This window comes from Epinephelus fuscoguttatus, linkage group LG6 (genome assembly GCF_011397635.1).
Source record: "Epinephelus fuscoguttatus linkage group LG6, E.fuscoguttatus.final_Chr_v1".
Lineage (NCBI taxonomy): Eukaryota > Metazoa > Chordata > Actinopteri > Perciformes > Serranidae > Epinephelus > Epinephelus fuscoguttatus.
In genome coordinates, this window is record NC_064757.1 from 29,062,907 (window position 1) to 29,078,523 (window position 15,617).

Sequence of the window (15,617 nt, forward strand, 5' to 3'; positions counted from 1 at the left end):
TCAAAGAATGTGGTAAGCCTATAAGAGGCCAGTAAGTAAACTCAGCAGTCAGCTGTTTGGAGTATGGTGGTGGTTTATTGTGTGGGCCTTTATCGCCATCTGCTGGTGAATACTGGCCACAGCAGTTTAATAGAACCCTTCTGTAAATCTCCAAAATGTGTTAATAAAACAGTTTTATGAACTCAACACCATAAAACCATAAGATCTGTGTATAACTGGACTTTAACGGCATGCTTTAAACTTTATATAAATGTACACTTGCACATGTGGGTAATATGATCCCTCTGCTTTGTTGAGGTCACATGCCTCCAACTTCTCCGGCAGGTGTGGGATAGTTGCCAAGTACCACCAAGAGTCACTCCCACCCTGACCCATCAATTCTGCTTACACAGCAAATTTTCAAGTCAGCATGCTTAAATATAGACATTCACAATCATATTTTTATGTTTAAACTTTAACAAGAACACACACACACTCCAAAAGTGACTCCACTATCTTTATTCAACTCTCAGTTTCCATGTTAGACAGCCTTAACACAATACAACTCTCTGTAAAAGCATCAGGTTTTCAGGGTGACGGTTATCTTCCCGCAGAAACCATCATTAATTACAGAGTGTATTCCAACAGTCGTTACTGCTTCACAATCGTTTTCCCTCTTCCCTTTTCCAAACTGTAGAGTCATGTATTTTTTTTTTCTTTAAGCAAGCCGTGTATAAATTTGTGCGATTTTGCAACCTACATAGCAAATCTAGAAAATGTTAAGAAAACATACACAGGAAATACCGTGTACTTAGCATTTAAAATGCTACTCCTGATAGGTGTTTTAGCTTACAGACTTTCAAAGTGCTGCGTGAAACTCTGGAGAAACATAGAGGATCGTTGAGTCTCATTCCCAGGTTGTCAAATACCAACGCTTTGGGTAGGTAGTCTGACTGAACCACCAACTCAGAGCGTCGGTATTTGACGGCCTGGGAATGAGACGCAAAAAATCATCTGTCTTTCTCCAGAGTTACATACAGCACTTTTAAGGACAAACATAAAAAAAGACATTCATGGTAGTTACTGCTCTTATATGTGCCCAAGAACAATCAATCAATAGCTTGTGTTACAGACAAAAACATCACTGGTATAAACTTTTTAAAGTCTGCTTTGAAATGTTTTTTAGACTTATTTTTTTCTCAGTAACAAGTCAATGCTTTCAGGTATTCCCAGTAAAACTATCTTCAAAGATTTCTCATAATAATCGAATGTAATTTTTCCCATATTTGAAGATCATATCTTTTTCTGTTCCCTCAAATATCCTTAAATCCTGAACTTGTTTAAAGTGTTTATCATGTTCCTGAACTACCCTCTCCTCTGTCTCCTGCCGGATTTCATACAGACGCCACTAGAGCGTAGTTTCTGCGCCTGGATTCATTAAGGATGGAGATAGCAAAATGGAGGAGGTCATTTATGAACATGACAACCACATACACTCCTGAGCAAGGGTGAGAGCAACCCACTGACAGACACGCAGAGACAGGTGAAACATGGTGTATGTTCTTCAAGGCACAAATTATTTGCATATCTTTTGCCAAATGTAGAGTTAACAAGCAGCCAGTGCATGCTTTGCTTGATGTGTTTATTGTGTCTTCATCAGTGTGATGTTGGACTCATGTTCATCTATCCTACATGCACGCTGTCAGGAGTTGCTCTGCCCTCTCCCAGGGTAATACTAGTTGGTAAAAAGAGCACTTGACCCCGGTGTTTCTGGCTGGTATTAGTATGAAGCTGATATCAGAGGCAGCTTACAGCTGCTCTCATCCTCAGCTCACACCTGCGGGTCAGGCTCATGGAGTTGGCTGAGGCTGCTGTCATTCAGCAGGAGGCGAGCGTCACTGTCAGTTCTCCCTGACATTATTGGCTGCATCGCCCATCAGCCCGTGTCACTGTCAGGAGGCGGGAAGCGCCTCATTACAGTGTCACAAACCGACCGGCTGCTCGCTCCCTGCGTCGCCAAACAGCCTGCGTCAGTGTCAGCATCAGCTGGCCTTGGGAGCGACTTCGTTTTCAGAGCCTGCTGCCCACTGTCAGCTGTACTTTGACTTTCAGCTAGCCTTCTCTGCTACTCAAGGCCTCACAGGGGCCCCTTGGGCGTCCTGTGGCATCTGGTGCATGTGCACTACTTGCTGCATCTGGCCTAAATCTAAATGATCTCCTCCAACTTGCTCCTGTCCCTGCTGACTAACACCCTGCTGGCCATGGTTGTGATCATGCCCACGGGGATGAACGCCATGATCAACACCATGATGGCCATGGCCGTGGTGGTGCCCATGGCCGTGGTGGTGCCCATGGCCGTGGTGGTGACCATGACCATCCTCCACAGGTGGGGCGGCGTCTGCATCAGGCTGTGCATCTGGTGTTCTCGTGCACTCCTCTGGGGTCTCAGTGCTCTGTGGAAAAATTTGAGAAGATAAATGGAAACAGAGCCAAAAGACACTGCAGCGTATGAGCTTATCTTTATAAAATGTGTTACCAAAGTATTAACAGTGGGCTTATGCTTGTTTAAATTGTATGTTCTTGGAGTTGTGTGTGGTGTGTACCTCATGTGTGCAGTCCCCACAGACACGTTTGCAGTAGGTATCTTTGATCGCACCCTCAATATGACCTTGTCCGATGATGGAGTACGGAAGAGAAATGTGGTAGGTGAGACGACCACACCTGATGGCCAAGGGATAGAAAAACATGGTGAGGATCAGAAAAAAAGAAGAATATTTGCTCTGGATTTGCCTCACACAATGTGAAAACTATGCACTACAGGTAACACACCTGTCATAGACGAGGAAGTCATCTTTCTCTCCGCCCAGTGCCTGCCAGATGTCAGGCTGTTGCTCGTCCTGCTTGTAGAGTGTGATGTTCTCTGACAGTTTCAGGGCCAGCATGGGGTGCAGGCGCTGTGCTTGCTCCCCCTGCTGGTTAACGACCATGTAGACCACGTCCTTCAGGCCCTGATTCTCAAGCTTCTGGCGCAGGCCGTCCATTCTGTTCAGGTGAAGGAGATCAGGGTTTAAAAATCAGTTGCCAAGATAAAATCGTTAATTAAGTTTTACCGGATAGTTTGCTTAACAAACAAGTATGAACAGGATGCACTACTTTGACAGTGAACTTTGTATTAGTTGCACAAGCAGGGCCAGTCTGAGCCTGCTGTACCTCGCTGCCAACTTGGCAAGCCTTGCAGAATGGGCCATAGCATTCAATGGCACTGTTTAATATCTAATACCATTAACAAAGCAGTGTGAGCGTCATGCTTTGCCACAGATTCAGAGTTCCTGTGATGATGTAATGCCACGCTTTTTTCAAGGTGGACATTAGCTTACACATGAGGGGCCCATACCTGGAGGCCTGCACCAAGCAGAACAATCAGCTGGCCTGCAGAAGAGCCACCACCGTCACATGACCCATGGCCCCCTTCATCGGCTCCACCTCCCCTATCTTCCAGGCTGGTGGCAGCTGACAGCGAGGCCCGCCCCCGTCACTCTCTGCACCGCCCCCATGGAGCAGGCAGAGAGTGATGAGCAGGCTGAGGCACGCCCACATCCCTGTGGTGCCTCCTTGCTGCCCCAATCTGCTGAGCACAGAGAGGGGAGGGATAGTGGGTGGGGAGAGGGAGAAGTTAGGGAAGGGGTGAAAGAGGAGACGAGGGGGAGTGAGTACGAGATTTGGTCAAACTCAGCAAACAGAAGTGGTAGGATTGTACAAAAGGTCAGAGAAGGGGTTATCATTTGTACATTCTCCAAATCGGCATAGGTATGCCAACGCAGTTTATTTGAGCTTCCCAAATTTGTGCTCTTGCTGTTTCTATACAAATTTAAGCTTGTGGATACGTAGTAAAATCAAAGAAACAGCATGTAGTTGAACAGGAAGCAGCAAGTGTTGAAGCATAACATGTTACATTTCTGATATATTACAACATGTATAAAGGCAGAGAAGTTATATAATGTAGAAAACAGTTCAGTGGCGTTTATGAGTAATAAAGCCACAGCTATGAAAAAATAAACATTTTTTTTATTGTAGCTGTAAAAGAATCATATATAAAAATAAATAAATACATTTTGCTTTCTGTGCATTGCTGCATTTTGAAGTAACTCAGTGAAATTAGGTGAATTCTGTCACTTACCCCTTGTGTAAAAAGTTTCTTTCTCTCAGCTCAGCTCTGCGTTGCTGCAACTCCTTGAACAAAAACAACTCTCTTCCTCCGCTGCTCCCCCCTTTTATACTCTGCCTGTTGTTTTTCTATGTGGAGGTAGGACAAAGTTCAACCCCAGCTGTTTGCTGATGCCTACACTTTCCTCAAGTTAAAAAAGTCACAGTGCACAAAATCCCCTTGTTGACAGGATACAATCACTTTATCTGATGGGGTATGTTTCTCTGCAGCTGGCAGCTCGACAAATTCCTTCGGGGGAATAGTGTAAGGAGAAAGAGCTGCCTGTCTCACACGGGCGGTGAAGATATGTCAGCCCTGCAGATAGTGCATGCATTTGCCTTGTAAATTAAATTAAATGCTTTGACACTGTGTTCAGTATATCGTAGAGGTGTGTTATGAGCCTTCGCGATGGTGCAAGACCATTGTGCAATTCTGTTTTTCACTTTCAGCGAAGAGAGGGGAAGCGAGAAAGGACAGAGGGTGGGACTCTGGTCAGTTTCCAGCACGTCGCTGCAGAGTCCCCATCTACACAGCTAAACAACATGCACATGTGACATGATTGAGCATTCCTGAGAAGTTATCCTGCGGTTTAATACACACAGACAGAAAGGGAGGATAATATTTACAGGGTATTGTGTAGTGCTGAACTAAATTGAGCATATACTGCAAGTGTAGGCAACACTGGAGGGAGGATGCATGAAACACAGGGTTATAGTGTCCCCTGCAAGAAAGATTTTGAGCATCAAACTCAAATCATCAAATATGCTGCATTCTGGTGAATTTTTATGCACCATTTTGTGCCTTCTCTGCATCCATTATATCCCCCTGAGACCCTGTGTACTCATGAGGACATAAAACTTTGGGGTTACTTGACGTTACACTTCATTCTGCTTAACTTAGACCTGTTGTCCTCATTTTTGGACACTTTTTTTTTGGTAGTAAGAACACAGTACATTAATCCATGTAAAAACAAGATGGCAGCCATCTCTGCCAAGTCAGTCTGCAGACGATGCTGAAGTGGACAAGGTCCAAAACCTGATCAAAATTTATGGTTGAAACTTGTTTATTTATGATTAATAATGTTTGTAGTTTGATATGGCAACAAATTTAACCAATTTTAGCAACAGTAACAAGCTAAGACGCTGTTAATTCGGAAGTACTTTTTTGAAGACATTGGGACTTAGGCTAATTGTTGTCTCGTTTGAGGACATTGGGATTTATTATTGTTGACAGTGTTGAGTTTTTTATATTTATCCGGTCCTTCTGAACTCAAATAGCTAGGAGAAATCAAAATTGCATGCCAAACAAAAGATCAGGTCTGAGGAGGAAATGTGTCTTTAATTTTGTCAAAATAAAAGCCCTTGACTTTTATGTTTTTTCATTAGGGGAAATAAATGCACATGTTCGAAATACTGACACATTCTTATTTTTGTTGAAACTTGTTACCCAGTTTTAGGTGAGGGAGCAATTATTGTGCAACACTGCAGGGACAGAGACCTATATGACATCCAGAGTTTAATAAAAAAAAAAAAAGAGCTGTAAACAGTCCCAGAGTTTAATAAAAAAAGAGAGCTGTAAATAGTCTCAAAGTCCAGTCGGGCAGGTGAGGTTATCCTGCTGCAGATATAGGCCCTCTAGTTTGGAGCTGTGAGAGCATTGTTACAAGATTACTGAGGTCAAAGGCCAGTTTTAACTAGGCCAGTCGATGTCACTGTGGTTAAGATTAAGTGTGAATATAAGCTATTACCTCAAAAACTATGGTGAGCAGTACAGCATGGAGGGATGGACACGTTAACAGTAACACCCGCACAGTATCAGACAATCTAATTCAAGCTTGTTGTTACAACTGTGTGAAAGAAGTGTTTGTTTTTCTCCATGGTGATTTTGAGGACGTATTTAGCACTGCTGTCAGGTCAGGTTTCCTAGTGTCATGGGTGTTCCCACGCCCACTATATATCTCTACAAGATTTACCACTTTAGTTCTCACAGTTAAATATTAGAGATCATCATTAAGACAAGTTGAACAGTTAATTTCCAGCTGCTTGTGCTGATTACAAAAGTTCTGCAGCTGACTTGGTGGTATGCTTAACATGTGGGATGTACCTATCTTGCATACATTACATGCATACCAACATGGAGGATGCACAGTAAATAATCCCCCGAGTAGAAGTTAAAATTGAAGATCTAAAAGGACACATACAAACAGAGTGGAGCAATAACACATGACGGCTGTGGTCCAGCAGACAACATGTATCAGTGTGCAGAGTAAATGCAGGTATCAGTGACTATAAACATCACCTGATCAGTGCAGTGAGATGCCTCCACTGTGGTGTAGTGTCAACTGATACAGCAGAGCATAACATTTGACCTGCCAGGTCGTCTATGACCCAGTGTTACTCATTTACAGTGTCTGGCACTGTGACATACGCTCTTTATCAGGGCACACTGACCTGCATATAAAAATGCAAATCAGTTTGCTTTAAGAAATCTGAACTGATGATGAAACTCCACACTAAACATTACTGAATAACCAACAGTTAAACAGGTGGAACAGCAGAGATCTGGACTTGAATCACAAATTTGATGACTTCAGACTTGATTGACAAAGAAAAAAAGACTTGCAACCCAATGTGGACTTTAGCACCAGGGACTTGGGACTTCACTTGGACTTGAGCCTTTTGAGTTGAAAATAGTAAATGATACAAAAGATAATTTCGTTCACATACATAGTCAACAAAAAACAAATTGTAGTATTCAAAACTTGCAGGTTGAAAATTACAGACGGAGATGCAACAACTTTCATCAAACTTGTTTTAACGTAATGATATGAGGAAAATATGCAACATGTGATAACATTGCTGAATATTGCAGTAACGACATCACAGGCGACAAACAAAAAGATATTAAAGTGCACTCAGTGTTGTCTCTCTGCTTGCTTCAGTAAACTCCTAACATACAACAAATTGCTTGTTGAATTTTAAAAAAAAATGAAGGGAAACTATTTACAACATTCTTTTATCAAATATATTGAACAACTGACTCCAAGAGGCACCAATTGCAGTTTTCTACTGATATTCTCTTTCAATGAATTCAGTTCCTGAATGCGATATTGCATTCTTTCACAATATGTTCATTGTGCAAGTTGGTATTGCAATAACGATAAAAAAGTGATATATTGTGTGGCCCTGATACAAATTTTAAAAAGTATTTATGATTTTTTTTTAATTTGATGTATTACTCTGTTGTTAAAATGGCATTACATCTGGCAAAGAGCGCTTTATTACTTAGTCCTACTTATTACTAGGACTCGAAACTGAAAGCTTAGGACTTGCTTGTCAGTCTTGACTTGGGGTTAAACTTAAGACTCAAGAGCAAAGACTTGAGACTTACTTGTGACTTGCAAAAACAATGACTTGGACCCATCTCTGTGGCGCAGTATCTTAGAAACCTGGGTCAGCAAAACATTCTCAGAGATAGGCCTACTTCACTCTTGGGTGTTGTTGTCCCCACAGTTTGGTGCAGTTGCACTGATAAGAATCATAATCATGCACCGTACTGTATGCCTCATGCTCCCTCTGCTTTTTTTATTTATTATTATATAAAATCATCTACCCGTATGCTGCACCTCATTTCAATTCAGAATTTTATTCACAGACACATATTAAAAAATGCAAGTACAATTCATAAGAAATAATGAAACTGTGAAATGTAACACCCTGATAAGCTATAGGCTGGAAAGCCTAAGGACAGGGGTCCAGACATGAGGAAAAAATGTGTTTAATCAGACAATGATAAAGACACTGCAGTGTTATAAGTCTCATTCCATACCTTTGAGTTTAAGGTTTCTACCTTTTATAAGATGCTTTTTCTAGTCTCATATGGGAGGAAAACCCAGCTGGAATAAGGCCACAGAGTCTGTAGTTGAGCATAAATACAACATTATAGGCTACATTATACTAGCTACTTGTAACTTCCTGTGTTATTTTGATAGGGAGGATGCTTTGTTACTCTTATTACTATCAAATAAATTGATTTTAATGTGATGTTGATTTATTCAGAATACACTTTTATTCGTTTCGGATGTAATTAGATTGCCTCATACTTAGTAGTTGATTCAGAGGATGATGTAAAAGGTCGTCACACACCGCTGTCACTAAGCAACGCTCCTCGGCGTCCCTGCCTTCGCAAGGGCTTCTGGGAATCCGAGGCCCGAGGCTTGAGCGACCGCCCTTTTTGGATCAGCGAGAGTAGAACAGCGCTACATGCGTCGAGGGAAATACTATCGCAAAACAACTTTCTGAAGCAGCGTAACCAAACTCGAGGTATGTATACCGATGGTTTGTGACGTGTATTTTGATCCACGGCGGTTATAATTAGGAAATTAGTCTGGGAAAAGTGTATTTTAATGCGCGGTTTGATGACGTAATGTTGATTGTCAAACGCGAAATGGCGAGCGTGCTAGGAGGCCCGTTACCTGCGACACTCTGGGGTTGTGCTATGTTCATTTCCTTCATGTTCCAGTATCGAAACGCTTATATAGGTATATCCAGCCCTGGTAAGTTGGGCTGTGGTTACATTTATGTCTCGGGTATGTTAAATCACTTATTCTTTTCTTCTGCTGGGGGCAGGTTTGCATGTTTGCTAGTCAAGCTAACATCTAGCTAACATCTAGCTGGGCTAGCAAAGCGATCAACGTTAGTTAAATGAACATCCATGTGTGGGATCATTGCCTCTATTACACGCCCGTCCCCTCGTGTGGCACGCCAGGGTCTTAAAATGTAGCAGGGTGAAACTGTTACGTATGTACACTTTTATTTTGGAGTTAAAGGCAAAGCACAACGCTTTACCATGCTCAGCTGTGATGCTGTTCTTATGGGCCCTCACCTTGACTTCCTTGTTCTGTGCAGTGTTGTTGTCCTGTAAAGCCATTCGTCACCTTAGATATAACCTTCTCCAGCCCAGTACAATTTAATCACAGTCTTGCTTTGTTATTTAGATGCAGGTCTGCCAGCTGTGCTCTAAAACTGCACAGTGACCAAACTTTGAAATGCATGTACTTGACATGCAGTAAAATGTGGTTCTCTAAACATTATTCTTTCATTTTTGACTTAACTATCACTTAAGCATGGTTTATAGAGCATGTAACACAAATGCAGACACCTACTGCACATTTCAGCCATTGACAATAGCCACAAATGTGTCCCCAAGATGAGGAAGTTGCCTAATCTGTGTCACTTTCTTCTCTGTGTAATAATATGCAGAGCTACAAAACTCTATGGACCTTTTCAAACTTTTCAACCTTTGTATTTCCTATTGGATTGTTTGTTAATGCAGAGGCTGACAGGAAGTTAACAGGGGCCAAAGCTGTTGCCCTAGCAACAGAGTAGCAACAAAAAGTTTCTATAGACCGTTTCAAACTGGACAACATAAACATTCTAAATGGGTCCCTTTGTATTTCCTGTTTGAATGTATGTTAATGCAGAAGCTGACAGGAAGTAAACAGGGACCAAAGTTGTTGCCCTAGCAACAGAATAGCAATGAAACAGTCCATAAATCATTCCAGAGTCATCTACATTTTTGGTTGGTGACCTGCTGTTTACAAAAGTGCAAATGCAAAGTGGGAATATGTATGAAACAGAGGAGTCCCTCCACAAATCTCATGTCAGGTGGCACTAACTGAAGTCATGGACTTTGCCATGGCTGTCAAGACAAGGCTACATTTGTCATACAAAGTATTTTATCAAAGGGGGTCTGATAAGATAGATAGTGTAGATAAAAATCTAGGATGTAGATGAAAATCTATGAACTGAAGTGGTTAACAGAGTGCCCGAAGTGTTTGGTTCATTTTATTTTCATTTTTTTAATCAACACTAAATGACTGCATCTGTGAACTTATGTGTTGAAACATTAAATACTGGGCACCTTTTTGCTGTTCGCTGTTGTTTTAGTGTGTTCTATTCTTATAACTGTGCATCAGAACCATGGAGAAAATTGTTTCCAGGAATCCAGGTCAATCAAAGTGACATTGGTGATGTCAGTTGAGCTAATAGCTGTGTAACTTTCTCAATGTTAAGAATATTATGTCTACCTAAATTCTGTGCAGAAAGGGATAAAGTCGATAATGGCGGCTGAGGTGGAGGTGGAGCTGGAGGGAGGCAATGAGTACCCAGCGCATTACAAAGTCATGATGGACAAACTTAATGAACAACGGCAGCTGGACCAGTTCACAGACATTACCTTGATTGTGGATGGTAAGTAGTAAATATTAAGGATTTATGGTGTCTTAGTGAAAGTCCTCAGCAATGCTTAATATGTTCGTGTCTGTTGTCTCTTGCAGGACATCAGTTCAGAGCCCATAAAGCAGTGTTGGCAGCATGCAGTCAGTTTTTCCACAAGTTCTTCCAGGATTTTACCCAGGAGCCACTGGTGGAGATAGAAGGTATTCTGTGTTTTAATTATTTTTTGAAGAAAAACAAACAGTCATACTTTACTATGCAGTCTTTGTTACTGTGTTGCGTAAAAGAGCTTTTACGCATGACTGATGCTCTGTCATCCTCCGACAGGAGTGAGTAACACGGCCTTCCGCCAGCTGATGGAGTTCACTTACACAGCAACACTGGTCATAGTCGGAGAAGAGGAGGCCTTTGATGTCTGGAAGGCGGCTGAATATCTCCAGATGCAGGAAGCCATCAAAGCGCTCAGCAATAAGTGAGTCTCACATGCAGCTTACCTGCCGCGTATCACTGCTGTTGAAGCTAAATTGTGCAATGGTCATTTAAATGGGAATTTAAATTAACAAAAGAGCTTGTCTTCTTTTGTAGGATAAATGAGAATTCCTCACTGACAGCAAAGAGCAAAGGCAAAAAGAGGAAGATTGCTGAGACGTCTAATGTGATCACAGAGAGCCTACCCTCAGTAGAAGGGGAACAGGTCAGTATGTGCGTGGCGGTGTGTTGTGGAACTGGAAGTGTGTTTTTCAGGTGACCCTTACTTAAACCAGACATTGTATTGTTGGGACTGACTGTGTTCAATGTCCTCCAGGTGGAGATTGAGGTGATTGGAGAAGGGGCCATTGAGGTGGAGGAGACCGGACTGGAGGAGGTGGTCGATGCAGCAAAGAATGCTCAGGAGTCGTCGGATGACTCTGCTTTGGCTCTTCTTGCTGACATAACCAGCAAATACCAGCAAGGAGAACCTACGCTACAGGTCGTTAAGAAGGAAGGAATAGAAGAGGTATATTTACTTGTATTTGTGCGGACGTTAATGCTCTTTTGGTTTAAAACTTTATATTTACAGTAAGAGTTGTAGATGTGAAAGGATTAACCCTGCCTTGCCTGTTTGTCTTTGGCAGGAGGTGGTGTATCAGGAGGAGACCGTCACTGCCTCCAAGGTGCTGGAGAACGTCGAGGTTGTAGAGGTCCAGATTTCCCAAGTAGACAACATGTTCCGCTGCAACAAGTGTGAGCGCAGCTTCAAGTTGTACTACCACCTCAAACAGCACTTGAAAACGCACCTGGGCTTGCTGGAAAAACCCCACGTGTGCAGCCACTGCGGGAGAGCCTACACGCGGGAGGGCGCCTTGAAGCAGCACATCAACACATTTCATTTTGATGCAGAAGAGCTGTCTCGAAACCAGAAACCCCAAAAGAAAGTGCATGTCTGTGAATACTGTAAAAAGCACTTTGACCACTTTGGCCACTTTAAGGAGCATTTGCGGAAGCACACAGGTGAGAGTGAAAAACAAAGCTGGTTGTGTTCAGATTCTTAATATGCAAACTATGAATTTTTCTTATATATTGTTGACTTCTTATTTCATATCTAGCACTGACATACATGCTTGGCTTTATATGTGTTATCTGTAGGTGAAAAACCGTATGAGTGTCCAGATTGCCATGAGCGATTTGCAAGGAACAGCACACTGAAGTGCCATATGGCAGCCTGTCAGAATGGGGCTGGAGCCAAGAAGGGACGCAAGAAACTCTATGAATGCCAGGTACAGTTTGTGCACAATCAGGGCCGTCAAACGCTCCTCTGCCAGCGCAGCATCTACAGTAGAGAAATGAGTTTCCAAATGCTTTTTGTTTCACATTACATGAATGTTTTCATTCACTTAATGCAGAAAGACCAGACATTCTGATGTGCCTCATTTAGTGCACAGACAGATGTATTAAATAATCTACTAACACTGTATGTACTGATAGATTGTCATACAGCTTAGATTGTGGTGTTTTACCTTGAGAAATCTATTTATCTTAGTGAAGTGTTTCCTCCTAGTGTAGGTAATTACTTCACCCACAAAGTGATCATTTGTATGTCAGTTACTCGCTCTATGTTACGTTGAATTTGTGAAGAAAGCTTTTGTTTTCTGGCATGCCTCCACTGTGACCGAAAAAAAAAAAAGAGAAATTTGAAATGACTTGCAGTAAAAGAGGGCCGCCTTTACAACAGCTTTTTAATATCTAATCAGCTCCTTACAAACTGTCATGCAGTTTGTGCAGTATCATCCAAGTCTCATTTAACAGATGCATTTTTGCTAAAACCTTGCTTCTAAAAACATTTCCGCATTAATGGTCTCATTTACAGACGAGTATTGTGCCTGGACAAGTGTGTGCGTTTGAACTCCAACAAGCTTGCCTAGTTGTGCTGCTTGTTTGCAGAATTGTTTTGAATACTATGGTTTTAGTGAAAATACATGTTTGGGAAGTGCTAAGCATATGACTGGATAAGTGACACTTGAATTATACCGCACTCGTTCTTCAAGAGTTTTTAAATGGATGTTTTGATACAGTTTTGCTGTTCTTAAACTCAGTAACCTATGATGTTTATTTAGTAGGGGCCGCACACATGCTGCATCTCTAACCGCCTGGAAAATGCAAGGTTGGGTGCTGGGTGCTACTTTTGTGCCAGCTTCAAAAAGTATGGTGGCAGGTTGCATATGACGTTGCCAAGCAACCTTAACAAGCATCGTATCATAGCCTATTTACCTGAAATCCTTAGTGCAGAGCTGATCTTCTTCCAGGTGCTGTTTGTAAGTGTGTGGGCATATCGCAACCATCATGCCCAGAAAAATAGGCGCTTGGGGATGCTTGCACACCGTGACAGCATCTCTTTGGTGTTTGAGCGTGCCTGACATGCGTCTACATTGGAAACAATGAATTTGAAGGTGCAAAAAATGCGGCATGTGTACTGCCCCTCAAGAATTTTCTCCATTTTTGGTGATTTCATGTACTGTTGAGGCATGTGAAAAGAACAAAGATCTCTTTCTGAATTCAGTGTAATATGGAGTGATTAATTGATGTACAAATTATTATTTTGTAGATGAATTATTCCTTTAATTTAAAAAAATTTCAGGCAGAAAGGTCAAATAATTAATTGGTTTCAGTTTAATACATTTGAAAATTTGATGCTTTTTTGGGTTATACATTTTTAAATAGAATATTTTTTGGTTTATTACTGCTGGTCTGACAAAAGTAGACAACTGATGACCTCACTTTTGGGTCCAGGATATTGTGAAGGACATTTGTCTCTGATTTCTGAGGTTTCATAGACCCCATGATTCCTATGTGACCTACTGTTTTCTCCCACACCTCCTCCATCAGGTCTGCAGCAGTGTCTTCAACAGTTGGGACCAGTTCAAAGACCATCTTGTGAGCCACACAGGCGACAAGCCCAACCACTGCACAATGTGTGACATGTGGTTCACCCACCCTAAAGAACTAAAGGCCCACCTCAAACAAGTCCATTCCATTGAGGACACCAAGTCAACCGAAGAGCTGGTCATCACCGACTCTGCCGCCACTGCCGCCCTTGCCATTGCAACGCAGAGCATAGAAGGCTCCGACACGGTCCTGCTGGATGATGGAATCCAGGTGGAACACGTCACAGTGGAGCCTGTGGATGTGATGGAGATGGGGGAGACCGCAACAGTCGTGATGGAGGACGGAGGGGTGACGGAGATGTGCGAAGAGGACGTGGAGAGATTAAAGCAGGCCGGGGTGCAGATCCAGGTGGTGCACGTGACCACGACTGAAGTTGACGGGCAGCAGGTGGTGAACTCTCAGGTGGAGGTAGAGATGGAGGGGGAAATGGTGAGTGTTGAGGAGACGGAACAAGCCGTCGTATGAGAATGTGAAAAGGACTCGTAAAGGACTTGCTGGACACTTTGAGTCACGAGCAGCTGCATGGTCATGTAGCTGACGTATTTTCAATAAAGAACACTGCATGTGGGATAGAGCATGTAGCCTAAAAATGTCCTGCTGGCTGCCATCGCATTGAACGACTTTGTTTCCACCACCTCTCACTCTTTGAACTCTGAGATATGGAGAGTGACAGAGACATATCATTAATGATCCTGTATTTATTTCAGAGCCGTTTGCCATCACATCGTGTACTCTTAATGACTCTACAGTGCTTCATCAATCAATTTTTATGCTTTCTTTTTTTATTTGTGTCCTTATTTTACTTCAGATTTCTATTATGTTCTCTGCGTTTGAGTCACTTGCCAAGACAATTTGACGATGAATGAAATGGTTTTGTTGCAGCTCATTAGACAGCGTATGTGTGGTGCTGATGATCCTCAGTGCTAATGCTACAGTTTTATTCAAGCTCATTTTTCATATTGACTTTTGGTGTTTTTGTAGGAAAAACTGATACGGAATAAACTGGTTTCCAGACTGGGCTACAGGTCTTACATTAATCTACTGAGTTCTTGATTATCTTTAGAGCATCTCAGGGTATATAGATGTATGAATGCTGTTGACATTAAACCTGCTCTGTATCTGTTGGATGTGTAAATAGACAAGTGTTTTGCTGAGCCTTGGCTTTTGCCCCTGTCATTTCATAAGCAAGACTAGTCAGCCACAACACTAAAACCACTGACAGGTGAACATAGATCACTTTGTTACAATGCAGTTTTCTGTTGGGAAGCCTTGGTTTCTTGCCTTGTGAACACACTACACAACCAAACACTGTTGCAGACCCCCCCATGGCAACGACATTCCCAGATAGCAGTGGCCCCACAGCAGGCTGCTCACGTATGGCCTGAGGAATGTGACACAGAGCTCAAGGTGTCGACCTGGCCCTCCAAACCCCCCAGATCTCAATCTGATTGTGCATCTGTGGGATGCACCGGTACCTCACTTCATAACCAACCGCACTCAAAGGATTTGCTGCCAACGCCCTGGTGCCAGACACCACAGAACACCCTCAGAGGTCCTGTGTCCATGCCTTGGCAGGTTAGGATCCCCACTGTGGATTGGATTGACTCTGATCTGTCAAGGCATGGACACAGGACCTCTGGGTTACTGGCCTGTCCCACAGATGCTCGATCAGATTTGGATCTGGGGAATTTGGAGGCCTGGTCGAGTCCAAGGGCTGTTTGTCATGTTCTTCAAGCCACTCCTGAGCAGTTTTTGTGGTGTGTCATGGTGCATTA

At 42.6% G+C, this 15,617-nt stretch overlaps 2 protein-coding genes across 5 annotated transcripts; one reads left to right on the forward strand and one right to left on the reverse strand.

The window, feature by feature from the left end:
• Positions 1-482: 482 nt before the first annotated feature.
• Positions 483-4,314, reverse strand: LOC125889992 (selenoprotein P). 2 transcript variants are annotated; one of them, XM_049578337.1, is made up of 5 exons: positions 4,157-4,314; positions 3,374-3,604; positions 2,809-3,021; positions 2,583-2,700; positions 483-2,432 (listed from the first exon to the last, which is right to left on the reverse strand). In XM_049578337.1, the coding sequence occupies exons 2-5, from the start codon at positions 3,574-3,576 to the stop codon at positions 1,830-1,832; spliced, it is 1,137 nt and encodes a 378-aa protein (XP_049434294.1). In that variant the 5' UTR covers positions 3,577-3,604; positions 4,157-4,314; the 3' UTR covers positions 483-1,829. The 2 variants fall into 2 exon arrangements, with proteins under 2 accessions (XP_049434294.1, XP_049434295.1); XM_049578338.1 differs by having other exon boundaries at positions 3,374-3,607; positions 4,157-4,313.
• A 4,070-nt stretch (positions 4,315-8,384) lies between these two features.
• Positions 8,385-14,994, forward strand: znf131 (zinc finger protein 131). Of its 3 annotated transcripts, none has more exons than XM_049578327.1 (9): positions 8,385-8,505; positions 10,287-10,434; positions 10,521-10,622; positions 10,747-10,891; positions 11,005-11,113; positions 11,225-11,416; positions 11,535-11,910; positions 12,046-12,176; positions 13,783-14,993. In XM_049578327.1, the coding sequence occupies exons 2-9, from the start codon at positions 10,305-10,307 to the stop codon at positions 14,305-14,307; spliced, it is 1,710 nt and encodes a 569-aa protein (XP_049434284.1). In that variant the 5' UTR covers positions 8,385-8,505; positions 10,287-10,304; the 3' UTR covers positions 14,308-14,993. The 3 variants fall into 3 exon arrangements, with proteins under 3 accessions (XP_049434284.1, XP_049434285.1, XP_049434283.1); XM_049578328.1 differs by lacking the exon at positions 8,385-8,505 and adding an exon at positions 8,625-8,738 and having other exon boundaries at positions 13,783-14,994; XM_049578326.1 differs by lacking the exon at positions 8,385-8,505 and adding an exon at positions 8,639-8,771 and having other exon boundaries at positions 13,783-14,994.
• Positions 14,995-15,617: the final 623 nt, after the last annotated feature.

Excerpts from the sequence above, each read along its gene's own strand:
- znf131 (XM_049578326.1), top strand. Across the intron at positions 10,892-11,004 it reads ATCAAAGCGCTCAGCAATAA|GATAAATGAGAATTCCTCAC; the intron begins GTGAGTCTCACA and ends CTTCTTTTGTAG. Across the intron at positions 11,911-12,045 it reads GCATTTGCGGAAGCACACAG|GTGAAAAACCGTATGAGTGT; the intron begins GTGAGAGTGAAA and ends TGTTATCTGTAG.